Here is a 24,023-nt window from a genome sequence, read left to right as displayed (position 1 = left end):
TCTACCCATTTCTGGAGAATAAAAGGAGTCTCATATCATATAGACATGTGTTTGGATAATATATTTCCTGTAGTGGAAATTGTCCTGATTCGTGTCATGGTATTATCTATAGATTTTCCACCGAGTTTCACCCACAGTCATGCTGAGTTTGCTACTTCCATTTGGCAGAAGACCATTGTTACCCTGATAAACAGATAAAGACTAACAGAACCCAAACACTGATAAATGCCTTCTACAAAAGTAGCACAGAAAAACAGAAAGATAAGGGAGACTTTGCAATAGCAGTAATACTCTTCAGGCATCTAAGTATTAAGTAGTGAAACAGCAAGGTTCCATCTGACTGTCTGGGCATTCTTGTGTCTTTAGGCATTACAGATTTCTGCCTTATGGCTAAATGTATACTCCCTCAAGTGCCATAGGCACAGGCATGGTTATTTGTATTTCTATAGATATCCATGGTCACAGGAACCAGTAGCAGAACTAGGAAACAATACTAGATTTCCATAACAAAAGACAAGTGCTTGTACCCTAACATGAGTAAATGAATTCGGGTTTCTTCACAAATAGAATAATAGAAGCAGCTATTTGAATTTATGTATTTCTGCACAAATTCTCATATATATGTAAGAGTTTGAACATGTAAGCTTGGGTTTGCATAGATGAATGTAATTTTGTGACTATGAAAAAAAAATTATGCACAAATTAGGTCATGTAATTTTAAAAATGGTTGCAGCTAGACTGTGATTCTTAAAGTTGTTTTACCCAAGCGCTGTCCTTCAGATTTGATTCTGGTGCTCTATCTTAATTCTCTACCTTGTGATACACCTGAGATTTGAAAAGTGGAAGATAACTTCCATGGCTTTTGAGAAGCACATGAAATATTTTCTTTTAAAATGATCTGCAAAGCCAACTCACAATTGAGGCATAATAACTGTGTTCATTGATTTGTTTGTTTGTGGAGGAGGGAGACAAAGGACAATACAGCATGCAGATTATTACTTTAAAAGAACGTTGGAAAGCATACTTGTCTTTTAGATTTACAGGAAACTCTTCAAAATAGGGCGTGATGGAATGTCACAGACACCAGAACTAGTCATTTTTTAGTTTTCTTTCTGTCTTTTTATGTGCAAATGCACAGGCATACATGCTCATATGCTTTGTACTTCTGTAATGCCATTAAGCCTTTCATCAATTAAAAGATCAAAAAGCTTAGCATCACAAATTTTATTTTGATGGTAGACAAAGATCAGCGCTGTTACAGAAAACACAGGTCCCTTAAAAAGATCTGACACAAAAGTCATGCAGCAAGTTGTGGAAGGAGACCTGTAGAAGCCATATATATTTTTTCTCATAAACATATTTTTAAAACCTGATTGTGCTTTTACATTAAGGGTAAATATGAATTAGGAACTGTTTGTAAAGTACTTAAGCTGTCTTGACCCTAATTTTGAAACAGTTTTCTCAAAAAAATTCTTATAAAAATTACAGTCTTTTTCTAAGGGTCTTATTTTTCCTCTACATCTTTTATTGCAAGTCTAGATTTAGTATCTGTGGTTTATTGCAATTATTACTTAAGAATCTAAAAGAATAGCAACAATAGCAGAGCTCCACTCTTTTGCTCTGCCAGCATTATTCTGACTACTTCTGATTTATAGTTAATGTCATTTTCAGGGCTGCTCAGGATCTTATGAGGTGGCAACAGAAATCTACTCCTGTGTCTGAGTACACTGTAAAATCTGCTCTTATGTGGCTCTGGAAGCTGGACCCTGAGGCAGCTGCCAGCCGTACCAGCTCTGCTGAAGCCCTGCTGGAAGCCATGAGTGATGAGGCGGTAAGCTCATACATCTTTTCAGAAGCCTCAAGTAAATCCAAGAATATTCAGTGCCAGACTGGCTACTATGATTTGCCCTGATGAATATTGCAAAGATAAATATTAATGACAGCACTTGGACAGGTTTTTTTTTTTCCCCCAAGTGTAGCTGCATACGTTTACTGATGGCCTGTTTATGTAAATGTACTGTGTTTTGAATGCAGAAACTTATTTTCTTTTTTAGAGTACACAGAACAAATAACATATTCAGTCATTAATGGAAAGAGAAAACATCTTCCCTTCCACTTTATTTGCCATATATGTTTTTCAGGGCTCCAAGTTTATGACAAAATTGCTAGTATTGACAGTATTGAAGACAGAGAAACTGTTTTATTTTGTTACGTATCCAATGTGCTCATGAAAAAAATATATTTAAAATCATGGCAGGAGTATGGAAATCCTTTTTCATCAGCCAGGTTATATCTAGAGTTTCTTCCAGGACAAAAAAACAAAGTATGCACAGATATTGCTTCAATTAAGTTCTGACTGTTTCTAAAAGTACCATGTTACTCATTATAGCAGAGTCACAAGACATATATGCCATCATTTGAGCTAGTTACTTAAAACTTGTGTTGTTAAAGAGATGTTTTGTGCAATTTGCTAATAAAGTACATTGTTTCAGTTCCCTAACACTCAAATTTAATGGAAAATTTGGCCTATTGTGTGTGGACTAAGAATGATTGGTTTTCATTACCATTAAGATCCATCCCTGTGCACAGATTCAATCCTAACTCATTTGTAAAATCTCTTTCTGAGATACTGTTAGAAGGAGAAAATAAATTTGGCTTGAGTTTCCTTCTGGTTCCCTGTACTGGAGGGTTCTCATCCAGATGAACTGGGATGTCTGGAAACTGATATTAAAAAAAGAACTGTATAAAGAACAAATTGTGCAACACTGAGATTTTTTTATGACTGCTTTTTTAAATGCCTCCTTCATAAATTTTATTAACATTTTCAATTTGCAGGATAGTACTGATTTCCTGGTGAGAAACAAAAGTATTTAGATTTCAGTATTGTCTGGGTGAAAAAAGTCTGTTCCTGATGGGTCTGTGTATGAATAAACAGAAGTTAAAATCTGTCCAAAAGTGAGACATATATCATTTTTTCTGGACATTGGTGGGCTAATGGGTAGTCTAGAGAAGTCAGTTGTGGCAGGTGAACAACATAAAAAAAACTTCAGTTGCTCCCAAATACAGTCAATATTATTCATAACTGACAGTTCAGTTGAGTGCAAGCTTCACTGTACTGCAGGGTGGGGGAAGACACTATTCAGTCCTAAGCAAAAGCTGCATTCTCACTGAACAGTCATAAATGACTCATTCTGCAGAACTGGCTTCATCAACAGAAGTTGCTCCAAAACAATAGCTCTTTTTTTCCCTAGACTTGGCTCTTCCTGTCATTCCTTTAGCTGAGTTTTTCTTCCCAAGTGTGGTGACTCCCTAGATTTCCTTTCCTTGTGACCTGTCAGTCCCAAGTTCAAGATCAACCTGCTGTAAGGTTGCAAAGCTTTGAGCTCTGCCTGCCACAGATGCATCTGCAGTGTTTAACTTGTGATTCTGTACAGATGCCACTCCACAAGTGTGGGTCACCCATCCAAAACACACCTCCCTACCAAGGTAAAGACTCTGAGGAACTATTCATTTTGTTCTCCTTCCTTTTCTTGTATGAAGTTTTTCTGCATCTAAGCAGATGGTTGCATAAATTACAATTTTCAAAACAAGAAGGACTAAACGGAAAGGTTTTAACCTTTCCCCGCTAATCTGTATGGAACATTTCCTTTGTGGTGTGGTATTGTTGGGTTTGTAGTTAAGTAGAGTGAATTGCCTGTGGTTAGTGATTTTATTTTCTTCTGAGGAGTTGATTCTGCATCAGCTATGCCCAGGAAATGTCACTATTTTAAAAGTTGCAGAGGCAGGCAGCAAATCCTTTGGAGAAAAGGTAAAAATTGATAATCTTTATTGAATATCAAGTTTATCAATTATTGGAAGTCTTAGGAGGGAGGGTGAGAAGATGTGATTCTGAAGGAACACAGGGAAAAGTGGTTGTGCAATATGCATGCATTCCTCCAGGGTGAGAAGCCTCTTCAGCAAAAGGAATAGGAACAAGGTGTTGCCCAAGGACTGGGTCTGAGGTCGGAGAGCTGTGTGCACGCTCAGATAGCTTTTTAGCTGGATGAAACAGAGCAGGAAACTTGTGAAACTGAACTAAAGCACAGATAGGTGCAACAGTTCTTGTATTTTGTTTCTGTGCACCTTTTTCTAAAGCTGGTGGGTATTTTGTTAATCTTGCACCTTAGTGAAACACATTCATTCTTCTCTTTAACCTTAGTATTTGTGTAGCATCAACTGTGATGCCAGGACACCTGGCTGACCACAAACTGCTTTCTCCCAAGCAAGTGTGGTCTGTGACTATGTGTCCTGCCTTCCACACGGAGTATCTCACCCCCTCTACAAAATCCAATGGAAGCCCGTGGTGGCAAGCTGCTGCTTCATTAATTTGACAGGTCTAGCCTGAAATTGGGTTGCTACTTGGGAGACATGTCCTCCAGTGCTGAGGATTAGCTCAAGTATTTGTGGCAGAAGGCAGAAGAGGGAGAGAGCTTGAAATCCAGAAGTCCACGTCAGCTTGTATCAGCCTGCTAATGATGTGGTGTAGTAGAGGAATCCTGCAGCCTGGGAGTTTCTAGTACAAACTGGACAAAAGATGTTAATGTGCCAGTCTCTTGACTCAGTGAGCTGAAATATAAATCAATATCAAAGGCAGGAGTGGAAATGCAGGAATACACAGGTGATACTGCATTTGCTTTACTACTGCATAAAATTATGTGGGTGCAGGAACATTTTCTCAGTGCCATCCCAGACCCAAATAGCTGTCTTTTGTGGTGCATGTCTGGCAATTCCTAGTCATACTTGAATGTAGTTTTTCAGTTAAACAACTTTTTATTAGATATTTATTAGCTGGTATATACCATGCCATAGGAGTAATGTGCTATACTTGTTGTCTTGAACGTTGCCATTGTTGTTACATTTGGCTTACATGGCTGTTGCTACATTTGTTTTTAATAATGGTGAAAATTCAAGAAGCATACTTACCATGAGGGTTGTTAGCATGGATAAGTGCAGGTAACATCAAATCCCTCATAATGTAATACTGAAGCAATAACTAAAGGACATTTCTTTAGCTTGTCTCTTCTTTCAGTAACATTTTCAGAAACTAAGTGTGTGCGGTCACAATAAACCTGCCAAGCTCACCCTGCCTTGGGAAGTATAAAAAATACAAATTGTCTGTAAATACCAGCAGTAGCATTCAAAGAATGACACATCTTTCCTACCCTTAAAATAAATGCTGCCAGTAAGAGTATGTTAGGTATAAAAGTTCCTACTGATTTTCAACCCTGGCGAGGCACTAATGTAGCATCTCTCTTCATTAGAGTGGAATGTGGCACAGAGCCTTGTCCCAACTAATAATCCTTCCTTTCACCTCTCTTTGGTTTCCATTACTTTCTGTAGAAAGGAGCTTGCATTGGGCAGAATCAGACCCAGTGGCTGTGGGCCAGGTTCTCTTCTCACTTCAGGAAATTTTGTGTGGACTTCATTTGAATTACTAGTGTAAATGAGTGGGAGAACCAAAGATCTGAAAAACTTGTGTTCCAAGTAATGCATCAGTTCTACCAAATTTTCCTACCAGTACTCAGCACAGGACAGTGCTTGAATAAGTACCAGGCATCTGTGTAATAAAACCATGCCTTCCAATTCCCACTTTGTTTGTTTTTTTTCTGTTTAATCACAGGTTGAAGCCATTTATTACTTTGCTGTGGGTGACATTCCAGTGGACACAAAGCAGCTACTCCTTGAGAAGGTTTCTGATGGCCCCTGCCTGGTCAACACTGTATCTTTCAATGCTAGGGAAGATGAAACTATTATTTTTCTGAAAGAGTTGAGCCACTTGGCCTCTGGCAGGTATGACAAAGAAGCAGGGTAGTAATGATTTCAGTACTTGTGAAGTGCTTTGCTGCTAGGAATGGTATTGGAAGATAGCTGAATATAATCCTGGTTTTACTCCTGAGGAAAATGAAACAAAGCAGCTCAGTAAGCAATCTGGGGAAACTGGGAAATAGTCTAAGAGATATGACTAAGATACAGGACCTACATGAACAGACCAGCTTCTCTCCACATATGTGCTCACTGGCTTGCAGAAAGGCCATTGCTTTTTTATATGCTAAATCATCTGTCATCTGCTTCTCTTTTGAAGTCTCAAAAATTGTTCAGGGGACAGGGTCATGACATAAGCAGAAACAAGTTTATATTGTATTGTGTTGTACTCGGGTAATATCCACAGGCACAGGATCTAGAGTTTTGTTGGATCAAGTGCCATACAGACATGTACTGAAAAGGTGATGTCAGCCCTAAATGGGCAGTTCCTGGAACAACAGAAAATTCATGTGGCGTCATCCATCAGGCCTGATTGTGTGGAAATGCAGTTCTGTACTAGGCTCTTTTTGGTATGGTTGGTGGAAACGGATACATTCCACATGACTTGTTGCCTACTTTATGCTGGGAATCAGCCATGTGATGAGAATCAGCCTTCAGTAGAAAGGGATAGTAAAACTTTAATCTTGATTCTGATATCAAAATAAGGAAAACAAATGGACAAATACACAACCCCACAATACTGAACTCATGCTGAACAGCAGGAGGGCAGTAGCAGTCAGTAGGTGTTTGCTTTACAGGAGTCACCGTACAGTTGCAGAGCCGTGAAACGGCTGCTAGCTCTTTCTGTTTCACTGTTGTTTGTTCAAGAGTGGGAAGTCCTCCAACAGTAGAAATCTCCCAAGTGACAGCAGAGCAATTGGTAAGATGGCAGCTGCTTAGCTCTTTTATAGCCATCTGTGTTTAGAAGTAGCTTTTAAGAGATGGAGCGTCTGCCAAAAAACAGGACTGTGGGAAAGTGTTATGTTTGCTCTGGTCTGATGTGTGTCTAAAATGATTGTGGCCATTTAGAACCCTGGTACCTCCGTGATACCAGGTATATTGCCAGCCACCATCCTTCATTTTCTTTTGGCTCCTTTGTAAAAGGAAAGTGAATGTTTCTTGTATGATAGAGAAAGAAGCAAGAAGGGTTGTGGCAGGGAGCTGAGAGGAATAATTTTTTTTTATATGATTCCCACAATCTTCTATTTGCCTGAGTCTACTTTTGGTGCAGAGACTTATTGGGTCAATTAATATCTTGCTGGTGGGTATTTGCCCAATAACTGTCTCTAGGTTTAAGTCAGCATTTCCATAGGAACAGGCAAATTCATGGGCTTTTCATGCTTGAGCCTATCTCTAGTATAGCTCTGGTTTAGAAATGCATCTTTTTCCTGCTCTGAGAGCTTTTCTGTTTTTGCAATGAGGGTAAATGAAGTCTGCTTGACTTCCTGATTTGTATGTCGATAAGGAAATAAATGTTCCTGTTGGGCTTTCAACTGGGAGGATAATCTGATAAAAAGGTGTTAGTGACATCTCAGACATCTCAAATGACATGCTTGCTCAGCATGTTGAAAGCATTAATTAAAAATACATTTCCAGGAGATTGAAAAGGAAGGTGCCTCAGAGTAAATGATACCAAAATGAAAGGATGTTGATGTTCTTCATGAAAAGACTTCAGAATGTACATAAATGTATATAAAATGTTTGATAATATTCATAGTGTTGGATATCTTGAATAGATAAGAAAATTATTCTGAAGTTGTGCACCACTATTATCTTGCATATGTGACATACAACATGTTAAAATTAGGAAAGTATTTATGCAGCTTATGTACTGTTGAAAACTCATTTTGTATTACAGATTCCATGCTTTTGCTGAGAAGAATGTCTATAGAGATGCTACTGAACCTGCACTAAAATGTGAAGAGGATGGAATTGTCCTGAATTCCAGAAGAGTGAAAGGGCGAATGCCACTAGGTAGGCAATATGAAAGCCAAGATGCTACTGATTTTCTCAGTGAGGTTTCAGAATAGAAATATCATATAGGAACTTGCTAAGTATAAGATCAAAACAAGCCTTCTGTCGGCATGGGTTGGGTGAGGACAGGACTGGTCAAATGGAAATTCTGTGAGTGGGAAGGAGAGGGAAAGGAAAAGAGAGAAGTGAAGAGAGCAGAGGATGTGCATGTGATAAGTGAAAAAAGGGAGAAGAACATTTGTTTAGGCAGATGAAGAACAGTAGCAGTGTGCTTATGCCAGTGACCTTGTGGAAATGAGTAGAAGAACGGCAGAAAGGAAGAGGAGTAATGTGGAAGGCCATCTGACACAACAGCCACATCAATACAGGGCAAGTTCATGTGTAATAAAAGGGAATTAAATCCACATGAGGTTGACTTGCTTCTCTCAAGAACTGGATTTGTCATAAAGACAGGCAACAAGTACAGTAAAATAACCACAGAGAAGAAGGTGCAAAGAAGGGGAGGGAAACTGACGAAAAACAAACAGGAGTAAGCAAGTAACAGAAAGAAACAGTTTTACTGGGGTCTGGAACTGGGCAGAAAGCTCTCTGTGTTTCTTATTAGTCACAGTGCTACTTCCTCTGGGATAAGTCAGCCTCACTATTCATTGGACTGGGATTCCAGCCAGGCTGGGGGAGACCAGCTTATAGTGAGAAGTGAGGCTGTGTATGTCAAGTCTGATATCTTTATCAGCAGGACATCAAATTAAAAAAAGATTTCTTTTAAATATCAGGAGGCATAAGACCTCTTGATTCTAATGGCTCACATCCCCATTATGCTGGGAAGCATTAGTATTGCCCCAGGGGTAGAATGGTGTTATCCTCTTCTTGCTCCTAGGGAATGCATGGCCTAAGGTGGATTTAGTGACACACCTAAGGTCGTATATCAGTCTTGGACTAACAGAACCATTTTTCCTGTGTTATAGTCTAGATCCTTTTAAACTAACCTATCCTTTACTAGGACTGTGATTACAATAGTACAGGAGAACCATAGTGGGAGAGCAGAAATAAGACAGTGAAGTGTCACCTGTTTGGTTGTTTGTGGGTTTTTTTCATTGTGGTGGGACACCCAAGCCTCACACACTCAGGCTTTAGAAACCAACAGCAGAATATACTTCAAAACCTGTCTCTTGATTTGTACGAGTTCGGAGCAGTATAATGATTGCCTTCAGCCTACTACAAGTGCTTCCTTGCTGGACCCCATTTGGGGGTGTGTGTGTGTGTGGGGGGGTTGGCTTTCTCTTCCCCCGGGGCAGTCAGCCTGTTTCAATAGATGGGCCTAGAGCTCCTGTATGACTGAAATTACTTCCTCACCACTGTTTCTAAAGCTGAAAGCTGAATAGATTTAATCGCTCAAAAGGGCAGTAATCTCCTTGAAGTGCATTGTCTGTTGTGTCTTATTGCTATTATGGAGTAGGATTTACACATTAAAAAGGGGCACAATTAGCTTTCTGCATTTATGGGGTATTATAAGACCCGTCGTGACATCACTGGCAGCCAATCAGGGCATTTCGGTCATATGCAGAATCTAAAGTCCTTTCAGAAAAGAAAACACATTGGAGACATTATTCTGGTCTGTGTCTGATGTCTCTTGTTTCAGAGACTCCTTCAAGGGTGTAGAAGGCAATAATAATAAAAGTGTCGTTTACTTACTAATAGGCTCTGAAACTGGTTCTTGGATGTGTGGCATAAACTATACAAGGAAATAAATAGAGAATGAAGCAGAGGTTTAATCTTCCAAATATGGTGTTTCTTGAAAATAAGGGGAGGCACAGGAATATTTTGATTATGGTTCTTTTTGCACCACAAATGCAACAGCTGGAAACTGAAACTCATCATTATGTTTTATGGTCTGGAAAAGTCATTTTAAGAGCATCAGATAGTTTTCTGGATATCCACTGAACAACAGCATTTTGCAAATGCAGGGTATCTTCGTGTTCACTCTTTTTCATCTGCTTAACCAAAACAAGTTGGAAGTGAACTCTTTAAAACTTCAGATAAGAGCTCCATTCTCTCCTGTTTTGCATCTTGAGTGGTCATTTAGAAAGCAAGTGTGAGAAACTGAAAATTTGAAATTTTTTTACACTCATTTTGAGTAGGTGCTTGAGATCAAAATCAGTATAAACCAGTAAAAAATTAAGGTACTTATGTTGGCAGACTCAGATTTACTTAAGGCAGAAAAATGCTCTTACATAAAAGCAGACTTTCACCAGTGTGGTGATATCTCTTCACCCAGCACTGATTTTCCTGTTAACACTTGTGCCTATGTTCTTTGTGTAGCTTCTTCATCTGCAGAAAGCTGCAGAATTAAGCAATTCTGTTATGTAGTTAAAATTAGAAGTGGAAGGGAGGTGAAATTTAAGTTGGAACTTGAAGACATAGAGGGCAAGAAATGGTGGAAACTGTGGAGAAGCAGGTTCTTGCCAAAAAGAAGCACAGTTGTGTCATCTTCTTGGAGTGACAGGGAGATAAGCTCTAAATAAGGCTTGAAAAGCAATGGTGTTTTGAACTAAATCTGACATGAATAGTTTCCTCTCTGGTTGAAATAGAAACAAGAGTAAATCTGTGCACAGTGATTTTTGTGAGGTGGAACAGATGAGCCAGAATGTGCAAAAAAAATGCAAATGGACTGAAATCAGGATTTGACTGATGTGACAAATCCAAAGTGTCTGACCTCTTGGTGAACAGCGTAAGGCTGTATTCTTAGGTTTGCTTGATTTTCCACATTTATCTAATGGTCATAGGGAAAATTTCAGATTGCTATGTGTACAATGGGAAGCTTAAGAGTGCCAGCATCCTCTGTGACATTGAAATCAGTGGACTCTGCACTGTTCACATGCACAGACATGGGAGAGACCGAACCCTCCTTTTGGAAAGCCCGGATAATTATTTATGAGTCGCTACATTGCCTACAAGCTGTAGCAAAGATTATTGCTTCTGCTTTTTACTTGCATGTGCTTTATCTAGTTGTAGCAGCCTAACCTTGGTCTGGCAAATGTCTTTGCTCACATGTAGAGAGTGATGCAGATAGCTGCTCTGTGAAACCAGCTGGGATACAAAGTTCATTTGCTTTGTCCATTTGCCCAGTGGGAAAGGGACAGGATCAGGCTATGGTGAGTTCCAGTGCTGCTTGACCTGGCAGGTACACAGGTAAAGCTGGGTACTCCCCTCCTGTGCTCCTTTGTACCTCTGTTCATCCCTCTACAAGTGGGGATTTTAAAAATGAGCGCTTGAGGGGACATTGCTATGTTCTGCTGCCACATAGAGGCTGAGAAAGGGACCAGCAGTGAAAAAATGAAATTGCCTTTCTTGCCTTGCAGGCAAATGAAGTTTAAAATATAGCTTATTGCATTATATTTGTATTTGCTTGCTTCCATGGTCTAAGATAATTGGAGATATAAGAAATACTTCAGTTTTCCATGAGTTGTCTTTGCATTGATATTTGCTTGATGTTTCAAAGATATTGTAGAATTTGCAGGCTTTTTTTTTTTTTTTGTATGGGCTTTTTTTCCCCACAGGTTTTGTATCTTGACTATGAAATCAAATGGGTTACAGTGACTTGTCTAACTAGATGAGTTTGTCTGCTGGGAGGTAGGTGTGGAAAAGCTGCTTCTTTTAAGATTGCCTGACAGCGCTAAATAACCGGGGAAATGGAAATGAGGGAGGTTATGAGTTTCCGTGTGCATGTGCAAGTGTATTTCTGTTTTTGCTTACACCTACCATCTTGCTTCTCAGTCCCCTGCCATCAGCAAAATGCTCCTGCCCCTCACCACAGGCTCTCCCCGCACCCTTCCCCATCCTCTTCCTCTTTTTTCAGGGACTCGCTCCATCAGGGCAGAAATGCCATTTAACTGAGGGCAGTGTGAGCTGCCTTGCAGGATCGGTGAGAGCTGAAACCAACCCATGGCTGCCCTCTTGCCATTGCCCTGTGGTGGTTATTGAGTCAGAGCCAGGGGCTCCACACGGGTCTGGCTGTTAAACCACCAGCCAGGGTGGCTGGGGATGGGGAGGGCCCTGCACCTCTGGGGTTAAAGCAATTTTTTTTAAGATGAGAGTTTTCCTAGGATGTGGGTGCCCGAAGGTGGGCAAGAGACAGTGGGCCTGGGGGCTGCACCACCCTGGGGGCTGGAAATCTCAGCCACTTTTTGGTTGGTGGCCCAAAAATGGTGCAGCTGAGGTGCAAGCATGGGGAATTTAAAGCCAAGAGAGGTTCGTGCTTTCTTGGTGATTTTTCACTGATGCGCTTTGAGGGCCACGCCACAGGTTGAGAACCACATCTGGAAGATACTTTGAGGTATATGTGTATATACATTTTGAGTCCGGGGGCTCAGTTTTGAAGGGCACAGCTTTTCCTTCCCACTCCTCCTTAGCTGGAGAGGAAAAGAGGTTGAGGTGGTGGTGATGAGCCTCCCATGTAGAGAGACAAAATTGCTTCAGTTGTCACTACTTGTTACCTGCTCTCCCATTTGAATCCAGGGCAAACTGTTGCCAGATAAAAGGTTTTGTATGCAACTTGACCTTCACAATGTGCAGTTGTTGGTGGCCGCGTTTGTCCTATATAATACGGGTCATCAAACATACTTGCTTTGAAGGTGCACGCAGTTTTACTTTGCTGTGGCACAGCATAAATAAGGAAAAAATACTTTCTTGTGTAATGCCAATTCAATACACGTCTTACTGGGGACAGTAACAATAATGCTGTAGATTTGATGAGTCCATAGCATCAGTTGAAGGGGAAGTGACGCAGCACAATGATATAACTGCTATTGCTTTAATGGTGGTTGAAATACACATACTCCTTTCAATAATTTCAAACATAATGTTAAAAATGTTAATAAAATTAAATCTCAGTCCCAGTATTTGATAGTTTATGGAGGATATCCAGATTTATCTGGAGACAGCTCCACTAGAATTGCATTCTCAACGGTCTTAAATTTAGAAACATGTGCATGTGTGGTGTGAATGCATGTGTTTTGTGGTTTTGACTGGGACAAGAGGTGCATATATATTATCTATATATATATTCAGTGGTTGACTACTCATCAGAAAACCTTGAGCTCCCTACTTGCTGGAATTTTGCCAGTGCTCAAATTTTGTATGTTTTGCATTTCCGGGGAGGTATTGTTTGCAAAAAGAAATCTGACTTCCTTCTCAAGTATTTGGACAGAACACTTTTCTTAAAAGGTAGTGACAGCAGATTGAGTTTTTTTCTCTCTTTTGTGTTTTATATTGCAGAATGACCTGCTTTACTAAAGCTTTTTGTGATTTAGGAGATGTTGATCTTTGTCCTAGTGGCTGAAACAGATGTTTTTGAACTGCAGGAAGGTCCCAGGAGATGGCAGTGTACAATAACACATTTCAAAATATTTATTGGAAACTAAAGCATTTTACAACTAAAATTGAGTTGTTATTTTGTAAAACATTCATATTTTTTCAGGGAAGTTTATCAAAGAACAAAATGATCAGGTTTGTTTGTTTACTGATAGCCTACTTTAGTAGACAAGCTTGCATGTCTTATCTTTTATACAGTGAACCACTGCCATATATTAACTGAACCACCAGATTGTTATATATAGTTAGTCTTGTTCAGCATCTTTATGTGCAATTCAGTAATAGATTGTAATCTACACAGTAGGTTGTAGTCTGCATTTGTGGTTAGGATAGCTCATGATTCCGTTTCTTTTTTTACTGTAACACTAAACACAGTGTTTCTGTATTCCTATATTGTAATTTATATTTTATTCCTATATTGTAATTTAAATCTCAGACTAACCTGATTTAACACATTTATAGTAGTGTTCATACTGCTTAGGTATCCATGGTGCCTAAATATTAATAATTGTAGTATACTAAATAAGTACATATTTTAATTTTTTTAATCAATACAAGCATATCTATTGAGATGAAGAAAACCTTATATGAATTCCAGCTTTGGATTTTCCAAATTTTTTTAGAATATAGCTTGTTTGGAAAACACTTTAATTTTTTTAGCTTTTATTTATTACTCTTGAGAATTGTTACGATGAAAATAATCTTATCTAAGCAAAATTTCGTCAATACTCTTCACAAAAGAAGATTTAACTTTAAATGAAGGTATTTATGTACATTAAGGGAACTGAAAGAGTTGAAAATATCTGCTCTTCAGAGGTTCAAACTGTGTCTAATATTTGGAGCCAGCTTTTGCCATGAAGTCCAGGGGACAACATGTGAATTTCTTCGTGGAGTTTTCTTCTTATTATCCAAGAGCGTTAAAAAGGATTTTCTTCCATTGTGGGAACAATCTGTGGCCAACTCTGGGGGTTACCTCCACCAGACTAAGCACGTCACATGTCCTGGTGCCAGCTTTCAGCCCTTTTTTGAAGTCTAACAAAGAACAGCATTTGCCACCTCAATTGGGCCTCAAGAAAAAGGTTATGTAGCAACGTCTGGATTAATCCAATGGCTTTGTGGTAATTGAGGACTTATAAGAAGCAGACATTTTCTCAAAATGTTAAGTTCTTTTTATGATTTCTTTTCCAGTAGCTGGTGTCCGTGAAGATGTCTTTTTGATCTGGAAGGAGTTGGAGGAAGCCAGGAGTACAGTGAGACAAATTCAAAAAATTGTATCAGAATCTGACCAGCCTGCTTCTCGAGATGGTATTATTTATGTTTCTTTCAACAGAGTTACCTTTATATCCATGATCAATGTTTTCTTTGTGAACGGTTTTGATTACATGACATTTTGGGGATGATTTTCTCAGAAACATCTATGTATAGCACCTCTACTTAGCATCTAAACTTAGGATTGCTTAAAACTTACCATTATACATCTCTGTTTACTGCTGCTTAAACTTGCTAAACTTTAAGAGCTCAGGCTGGAGCTTACCCTTTTTAGTTCACTGGTGACTATGTTTGGAAATTGCCTAGATTTCAAGATATTTAGGTTCATTTTTTGTGGTCTCTCCCTGTCTGCTGGGGCCGGTAAATTTTGTTCTACATGGTGCTGGGGAAGCACCTTCTCTCTCTTCTATTCCAATCTTCTTGGAATAGGCCAACCTGGTATCTAATTCATTCCCCTAAAAGGGAAGAAGTGTGGGTTCGAATTCTCTTAGTTAAAGGCAGAGGACTGAAACCAATTCTGGATGAGTGTTCTGACAACTCTTGTGTTAAGATACACGGAGGAAGACCCACATTTGTTCATTTAACTAAAGTTCCCACCATGATGTTTGGCCTAAACCGTGATCCATTTGTTGTTCTGTGCATATTGATTGGATTGCGCCCTATTGAAGACAGAAGTATAGCTGCTTTCTGAATTTATGGAAGGATTAAACAGGGGATGGTGGGAGGCTACTCAGCCCTGCTAAGATGGAGGTGCTCTGAGCACACTCTGGAGCAGAACAATCACACTGACGAGACTTAAATATGGAAAACTTAGGAATCTGTAGAGTCTAGGCAGCTTCAGTGTTGGACTGCAACTGAAGGGGTAGATTTTCAGGATCATAGCTGTGATTGTCAGTGCCTATATTCTGCATTAGTCCCTGGTTTTAAAATACTTATATGGTCTCTAGTGGTATTTTTTGCATAAGTTGATACAAGATTCAGGTTGAGTTAGCACAAGTCATCAGTGAATTTGTGTAGCTCCACTATTGGTTTTGCAGTGCAATTGCATTTGCTTTGGCTGAGTGGAGGCTGAGGCTGGATGCTTGTTTCTGGATCACCTGCTGAGGAACACTTTGTATGGTCAGCTGGTCAGTCACCGGGACTTTCAGCACTGTGGTTTAGGGTGGTGATGTTGAAGACTTGAAGCTGGGAACTTTGCCTGCCTGCACTGGGTTTGAACATCTGTCAGTAACATAATTCTCCAGGACTTAAGCTTGCATTTATCCTTCTCTGAAGGCATAATTCAGTTTTTATACTGATAATAACATCTTTTGAATTAGTAGGTCTTCCCATATGAAGTTTAACAGCTGTGCAGTAATGCATATGAACAAAAAGACCACAATAAAGCTGCAAGGGCAGCCCTAACTTCAGCATTTATTTATGTGCTCCTGACTGCAGCTTTAATGCTCTTTTGGTGTTTGTTTTCATACATAATCACTTCATAAATAAATTAAAAGCAACAAAATTGCAGTGTATTTTATTTTGTCAGTTCTTCAGCATTATTTGACTATTGCCCATTGATCCAAATAATGCAGTCTTTCCATTTGCCTGCATTTCTTCCTGATGTCTTTAAAATGCTCTGCTGCAAATTGTAGTTTGTTCTGAAACTGTAATGTTCTTCAGGAGGAGAGAGAAAAAGAGGCAAATTTTCTGCTGACTCTCCAGGTAATGCAGTAGTTACCTGAACTGAGACATGACATTTTACATAAAGCATGTGGAAGAAAGAAATTTGTTATTTATTTTAAAGTTTATTGTTTATTTTAAAACTATGAGTGCATTCGTGACACTTGCCACACTGGCTGTTCTAAAGACCACAAGCAATCAATCAGAAAGCACATGTTTCCACAAGAACAGGCAACATCATAGCCTGTTTTTGAAAATACAGTATCCAAATTGAAAAATGTTATACAGGAGGTTTTGTTTGTTTTGTTTCTTTGTTGCCAACCAAAGCTGATCATCCATTACAAATGGATACATCTGATGAATATTTGTCTTCTGAGAAGTGGTTGCAGAAGTATGGCTTGAAAGCTCAGAAGCTCACACTATATGACGCACTTGCTGATTGTACTTTTCGCCATGTGGATGGGATTGTTGACATAAAAACTAAGCCAGAGGATGAATCTTCACAAACTGATGCTGTGAGTACTGTTTATTTTCCCTCATGTCCTTTGAGTTGATTGATTTTTCTTTTAAACTTGAAAACTTGACTGATAGATGTATTTCTGATAAAGTGTATGGTCTGTTGCTATGTATTTTTTGTTAAAACCAGGTCATTAGTGGAATGGGAAAAAGATGGTCATAAATAAGAGTGTTTCAAAGGGCTATTTGAAAATGACAGTTTCAAGGCTTCCTTCCTGGTCCACCTGTAATCTGCAAGGAAGAATCAGGGCTGACTTAAGCAATGCCTTGTTTTTCTATGTATTTATGTGACATAGGGCAAAGATCGCTTGTCATCTTTAATTTTCCTTTGGAGAAGTATTGGTCTCAGCTGCTCCAGTGTTTGCAGGTCCTTGAACAAATTTGGTTTCATTTGTCTTCTTTTTGTTTTTCTCAAGTGCTACCATTACATTGTTTGTTAAGCTTCTGTTCTTGCTAGCTACAAGAATAAAAACAGTTAGTATTGACTTCTGGAAGGAGAAAATTCTATGACCACACTATCCCATGTCTACTTCTGCACCTGCTCATGTATAACAAGCATGTACCTTTGAAGTCTGTTCGCCAGATATTAAAGGCACTGCAAAATAGCGTGTTTTGGAACATGAAACATGTTTTTCTTGGCTGTAGGAGACAAAGAGGAAGGTAATTAATGCAAAATACTGTGACAAGTTTGTACATACCTTCTGGAAAGATGGCTCTGTAGTTCATGTATACATCAGTACAGAAAAGTATAAGCAATATGAAGAGAAAATGAGGATGGCTCTCAGACGAGTGGAACGAAGGTGCGTGTTCTGTCACATGAAATCAGTTTGTATTATTTTACATTGGTGTTGAAATGTTTGTCATTTACTGTCAAGAAAACAGATGAACAGTTTTATCTTTTGTTCTCCTTCTTGGACACAAATGTGAAAGTCAGTCTGCACATTATTGAAATACTGCTGAAAGTGCCAAAAAGCAGCAGGACATAAAGTGGCAGAGAATTTCTAGAATCCCCAGTAAAACTTGGTAAACATTCATCCTGCGTACCTAGGATCTCTTGTGCTACCTTGGCTTGTGCCCATATCGATAATGATTATCTGCCCTTTTTGCGATTTTGTCTTGAAGACAAGTTTGAACAGCCTAGATCAGAGTCAGGGTATGAGCTATCACATAATGCATATGATCAGAGGTTCAGTGCTCAAACTATCTCCCTGGTTTGATTTTCTGCAGCTGTACAGATAAACTTGTAGATTTTATAGGACATCTAAAAAAAAATAGGCAATCGGAGGGTCTGATTGATTTGTCCTAAAGATGCCTTAAGGTCAATTGACTTTTATATCTACATTAGGAGAAGGAAACTTTCAAAATGGATATTGTAGAACTGAAAGAATAAATGTTGCCCTTGGTCATGTATATTCTGACAATGAGATGTCCCACTGAAAAAAGCAGGATGTGATGTTTCATTTTATTGCTACTTCTCTACCAAGAGTATAACAGCCTGATTACATTTAGCAAGGTCAAAAGGAGTTTTGTTATTCCTTTTATTTTATCTTCATCTTGCTGTATGTAGGGTAACATTAACCTACTGTTAACAGAAAATTTAAGGTAAAGGGTTTTGGTGAATACATATCTTTGAAATCCAAGCCAAGATTATGGTTTGCTGTTTTGAATGGTTCATGTCATTGTTAAAAAGTCTTGGTAGACCTCATCAAACACTGTAGGGGAAATAACTAATGGCAAAATAGCTATCAGTAGCAAATGTAATAGGATCCTTTAATTTTCCATGATATGAATTTTTTGAAACCTCTGTGGAGATGAGTAATATTTTTCCCAGGGCCATTATATTCTGTCTGTTAAATGTATTTTTTTCTGAGTAGACAAGGAGTTTATGACTCTCAAGGGAAATCCAATTTGGACCTGCTGCATCCATTACTGAGGAAATGTTCTTGTACACAGCAGTATGTATGCACGTATTTAACTGGCAGGCATGCTTAAATTCTGTTTAAAATGTAAAATTCAATCTGCATTTAAAGCTCAAGGTCAGCAAAACATTGAAGCATCTGTGTTAAATTAGGACTATTCAAAGTGCTCAAGTTCCTTGCAGAAAAGGTTCTCAAGTGGTTTCCTGAAAAGGGCGGCACGTTAGCTTATGCTTAAATTATTTCCTGACTTCAGGCTGGAGAACAGGTACAGGGGCGATACTTCTAGTTACTTCCTCATGGGATTTCCCAGCTCAAAATACCTGATAATTGATTTTAAAAAGGTTCTGTATTGCTTTGTCTGTTTTATCTGTCTCCAGATTCCCAACAAAATTAGAAAATAAAAGTGCCTTGTATATTTATGTAGTGACAGAGGATTGGTACATCAAAGCCAATATGCTGCTCCTGACAGTGACTAGTAATAGGTGCTTAGGGAAAGAGAATAAGAAGTACAGCAGTGATAAAAAGATCTTTCCTGTTAGATTCTTATACACAAAGCTCCAAAAATCTTACAGACCAGGGTTTGATTTCTTTTTTCCACCCACCCAGGATTAAGTGGCTTCAACAAGGAAGCAGAGGGCTCTTTGGGAACGTGTTTGAAGATGATGTCTACATTCTTATTGATACATCCCAGTCTATGAAGGACAAGCTGCCACTGGTGAAGGAGAAAATAGTTCAACTCATACAGGTATGTCAAAGTGATGTTTCTGAAGACTGAGGAGCATTTTAGAGTAGGCTGATCTTTTCTAGATGGTTGTTACTCTAATTTTTATTTTTTAAAACTATTTTTTAAAAATCGCAGCTTTATAAAAATATTTTTATTTTTCCTCATCTGCTCATTTTTCAGTTAAAAATGTATTTTTTATCATTTATACAAATATTTGAAAAAATGTGGAGAAAATGTTAAAAATTTAAGAAGCTTTAGCTCTTTCTGTTGAGTCACCTCCCTCCTAATAAAAGGAATAGGAAAAAAAAAAAAAAGAAAACCAAACCAACCAACTAAACAAAGCCTATGCGATGCAACACCTTTTGGAATGTTCTTTTTTGTTTTTAAGTGGTGTCATCCAATTCCACTGGCATATTGTGATTTGTAATGTGTGTTCTAGATTCACTTTCATACTTCTACAATAGAGAGCGTAGAATGTTTCGAACTTGCTTGCATCTTACAGTGACTCAGAACTTTGCAAAAGGACTTGCAAAGTGCAGAAGTACCTCATGAGCGGCGATTAGTGGGAGACACACCTAAGACAGGATTTGTCTCACCTAGTTTTAGAAATCTGCAATGATATCACCTAAGCTTACGTTAATATTTGAGACAAACAAGCACTATTAAAATGTGATGCAGCTCAACTTTTTTAGACCTGAGAGGAGTAACTGACAAATAAAAATTCCATCAGTCCGGCATCAATAGCAATCATTAGTAGAGCTAGAAAATTTACAACAGAGAGGTTTTTGAGCTAAGTGCATAAGTTATAGATACTCTAAAAAGTTCAGCACTAGAAAATTATTAGATACTGAGCCAGAAGGTTTCACAGAAATGGTGACGAAAGGGAGGAGAGATTCCAGGTTCTGCAAGTTTCTACTAGCTTGCACAAATCTATTACTCCTTATAACTTCAGTCCAAAAGCAACTTCAGCAAATTCTTAACTTAGTTCTCTCTTGCTGTCCTAGTTCCTCTTGCTGGTACACTACATTTGATTATTTTTCTCCTCTTCTAAATGGTGTCTTACTTTGATTCTGATTTCAGTTTCCTTCGGTATGCAGTCAGAATCTTTTATATTCAGTTCTTGCCCAGTTTCATCTCTCCCCTTTTTGCCCTCCTAGACATTTGCTGTTCAAGTATTTTGAGAAATATGAGTAAATGGAGACTTACCTCAGGAAGTTCAAGTAATCTTAATAATTGCAGGCAATAATTTCCTCTGTCTCTGTATGTCTCTTTGTATATCATAACTATTATCATAAGTTATTGTAACCATATAATCAACTGTACATTAATTAAGACAACTCCTGCTAATCAGTATTTCAGATACAAGTATTCTTTCTTTTAACATTGACTAAAATACAGATGCTGTGTCTTTCAGGAGCAATTGAGACACAAAAAGAGATTTAACTTTGTGAAATTTAGTGCCCAGGCAGTGGCATGGCAAGAGAAACTTGCTGAAGTTAATGAGGAAAATTTGCAAGATGCTTGGCTTTGGATAAAAGGGCTTGAGGTAACATGGAAACTAATTATCATGAAGCACGTTTGTATGAAGTTATATTTGTGTCTTCTCTGTATGGCTGGGGTGCTTTTTGATTGCCCAAGTGTTTGAGTTGAGTAAGCTGAAAATATGGAGAATGTAGAGACTTCAGTAGATTTGAGTACAACGTATTATCCGTGTCAGGTATAATAATCTTTTAACAGTGGACCTTTTTATAAGATCATAGTAATTCAACTTGCTGCCTGCTATGTTTAGTAGCCACGATGCAAACAGCAGCCGATTTGGTTTCTGTAGGAGCCGTGACAGCGCTCAGACCCCGTCTGTCTAGATTTGTCCCTCTTGCTGCAGGGCTGCTGCAGGGCTGAGGACTGTCGCTGGCAGACATACAGCTCAGAGATGATGCAGGGAACTGGTGCCAGCTAGTTGGAGGAGCATTTCTAGTCCCTTTTGGTGCATAGACAGCTGACTTTAGCTGGAACATGAGAACAACTGTTCTCAGACCTGTTTATCTACCCAATATTCTTTTTCTGACAGTGGCCAAAATCTGAGGATTTTTCCCTGAAACAGAGTAGAAATGCTTGTAGGCAGCCCCGGTCAGCCACCAGATCGTAACTGTCAGCAGCTTTAGGACCACTTAATGTGTCAAATGCAGACAGCAATGAGCACAGGACTGAAAATCAGTCCAACAACAGTACAGATGTATCTCATGTTATGTTTTCTAAAACAAAAAACATGTTTATATGCGAGTACGCGGCTGAGGAAAACATGCAGGCCGACTCAATGTGAGTGATAAAGCATGATTCAAATTATTGCCCGCGATAGCGTGCATTTATACCAAATACCATAATTATGCATACTTGTCTCTATCTAATAGGCTAAGCACTAAAAGGTTACATTTACTTACTCCACCTACTTGGGTTTAGCTAGCTATGTGCATCCTGCATTCTTCTGACTCTTATCTCTTCAAGGATATCCTGACCCTGCGTTAGTTAGTACTTTTCTGTTCCCCCCTTTCCCATGGCCTAATAGACAAGCTAACTAAGGCCTACTTATGTCAACTAAAATGGGCTCTGCTCGTACAGTTGCTCGGTGGACTCATGTCCACACTCCTTGAGCCAATCCCTGACATTTATATAATAAAACTCCTCAGCATTATGGCAGCTCTACTTCAGACTTAATAATGAGATTCCTGGGGATGAGGAAATTGGGGAAGCTACATAATTCCTCTGGGACTACAAAGCAAGATAAATAACTTGGTATTCTCAGAAAACACTACCAGACAAATACACGAAGAAGAGAAAGTATTAGTGTGGCCTCACTGAGTAGTTGGTGAATACTTAAAACTGAGGTTAGTAAAGTCAATTTTACTGCCTTCTTTGAGACTTGAAATTGTTTAAGCCATATATGTGGTACAGGATGATACAAGTTCAATCATACTTTGAACTACTATAATTCAATACCATCTTGTATATGCATTTGGGAATGGCCTTTTTCATCATTATTGATGAAGTTATGAATTGTTGATCTTAAAATTCCTTCTAAGTTCAGATCTTGATATCTGAAGTAGTACAGGGAATGGTTTGAGAACAGCATTTTTTTTTAAGGGATGCCATCTGCTGCTGACCTTTTAGTCTGTTTAAAGCACTGCAGGCAGAAGTCTGAGATCAGAAAACTGGTTTTACAGTGAAGCTGAAATGAACAGAAGATTGCTCTGGAATATTAATCAGAATAGATCCTTTGATCTCCTTTTGTATACTTTGGTCCCAGGATGCTGAATCCATAAGCTGAGCTATAAACAGTAACCAACTGTTTCTTATAAATCCTTTAGAAGTGATAACACTTAAAATTTTGGAGGTGATTATGCCATGTAGTTGAAGCACGTGGACTTCGTTTAAACACTGATAAAAACAGTATAGCAGTGTAACTTTGTAATAGTAGCAATGGAGGAATCTAAAATTAACAGCTTTTACCTTATGGTACGTACTTATTTCCCTCACATCATCAGCATACACAGCATTTCCCTATGATATAGCAGAAGTTGATGCATTTCAAATCAGGTCAAAAACATGTGTCATTATTAAAAAGAGCCAGGATATCAAATTTGCATGTAATAATGAGGCATGTGTGCCTAAAAGTTTATAATGCTTACTAAAACATTAGTAATATTAGATATTTTTAACACAAAGAAAATGACTTACGGTAGTTATTTCTTTTGAGTGGATACTCTTAAGGATTGTTTGTGAATTAGAAGATAGGATTATTAAGTATCATCTGAGCTCTCGACACCTGGCCCATACATACTTACGCAGCCATACAAAGTCACTTTCAGAGTTTACTTCCTACTCCATTTCACCTGCTTTACTTACTTTGCCCTTTCTAATAGAACTGTTTGCTGGAGGGGTGGACTGCAAGAAAGTTTAACGCAATTAATAGGACTGAAGAACTAGTGCTATCTCTTAACATGTTTTTTGCATGAATGGGTCAATGTTAGTGATTTATATTTATGTTCCGTATTGCATTATATATGTTGATACTGAGTCTCTTCACACACCACTGAGATCCTCACTGCCCTCCAAAGTGGTACTCAGGTCTTATGCTAGCAAAAAAACGGCTCATATCTTCTCTAGGATTTTGCTTTGACCCCATTTGAAAGACTAAAACTTGACAAAACACTTTTCATTCTGATAAAGCCTTACTTTTCCCTTACATTTGGAAAGTTCTGTATACTGAATGTTTGAAAGTTGGAAATCCAAGACATAGACTATAGTTTGTAGGTTCCTATAAGCCATGAAATGCATTTTGGTGAGTTTAAAGTTGCATTAGTCTAAACCCAAAAAAATATAATGATCACCAAGTATGTGGATGACCCAGGAAAAGTGCACAACTATAAATTTTTAGGGGCCACAGTATTGCTTTACTGTGGATGTTTTGTTGTTATAGATAACTTTTGTCCTAAAAGTAAATGATGTTTACTTTGATATTCTGAGGAGGTAGATGTGAGATCGTCTGGAAAAAATATTGTTTGGAAAACCATGAAGTCCTTTACCTATTTTTGAGAAGTAAACTTGTGCAACTCTTTTGTAGAGCTTTGAATTATTTGCTTAAGCAAAATATGTATTTCAAGGGAGTGTGATGAGTTGGCAATCAGGAGCAGCAGTGGGAAAATATAATAGAATGTAGCTTTTATATTACATCTCCCCATCTGTTTATAGAC

General features: G+C 38.5%; 1 protein-coding gene and 1 long non-coding RNA gene across 8 annotated transcripts in view; one reads left to right on the top strand and one right to left on the bottom strand.

Annotated features, from left to right (window-relative positions):
• VWA3B (von Willebrand factor A domain containing 3B) overlaps positions 1-24,023 on the top strand; it is a 68,377-nt gene that overhangs the window by 8,997 nt on the left and 35,357 nt on the right. For 4 of the 7 annotated variants that reach the window (XM_065075472.1, XM_065075460.1, XM_065075503.1 and 1 more), the window contains exons 7-14: positions 1,672-1,831; positions 5,660-5,829; positions 7,700-7,815; positions 14,374-14,490; positions 16,444-16,631; positions 17,278-17,432; positions 19,158-19,296; positions 20,690-20,821. In XM_065075472.1, the coding sequence (XP_064931544.1) occupies positions 1,672-1,831; positions 5,660-5,829; positions 7,700-7,815; positions 14,374-14,490; positions 16,444-16,631; positions 17,278-17,432; positions 19,158-19,296; positions 20,690-20,821 (1,177 nt within the window). The remainder of the gene's footprint in view (positions 1-1,671; positions 1,832-5,659; positions 5,830-7,699; positions 7,816-14,373; positions 14,491-16,443; positions 16,632-17,277; positions 17,433-19,157; positions 19,297-20,689; positions 20,822-24,023) is intronic. The other 3 variants (XM_065075466.1, XM_065075492.1, XM_065075481.1) reach the window with 3 other exon arrangements.
• On the bottom strand, positions 16,624-20,756 carry LOC135580468 (uncharacterized). The gene is made up of 3 exons (XR_010475125.1): positions 20,482-20,756; positions 17,331-17,499; positions 16,624-17,089 (listed from the first exon to the last, which is right to left on the bottom strand). It is a non-coding gene; the product is annotated as an uncharacterized LOC135580468 (long non-coding RNA).

Source organism: Columba livia, chromosome 1 (assembly GCF_036013475.1).
Source record: "Columba livia isolate bColLiv1 breed racing homer chromosome 1, bColLiv1.pat.W.v2, whole genome shotgun sequence".
Lineage (NCBI taxonomy): Eukaryota > Metazoa > Chordata > Aves > Columbiformes > Columbidae > Columba > Columba livia.
The sequence above is the reverse complement of the archived record's forward strand: the minus strand, read 5'-3'. Positions and strand labels throughout refer to the sequence as shown.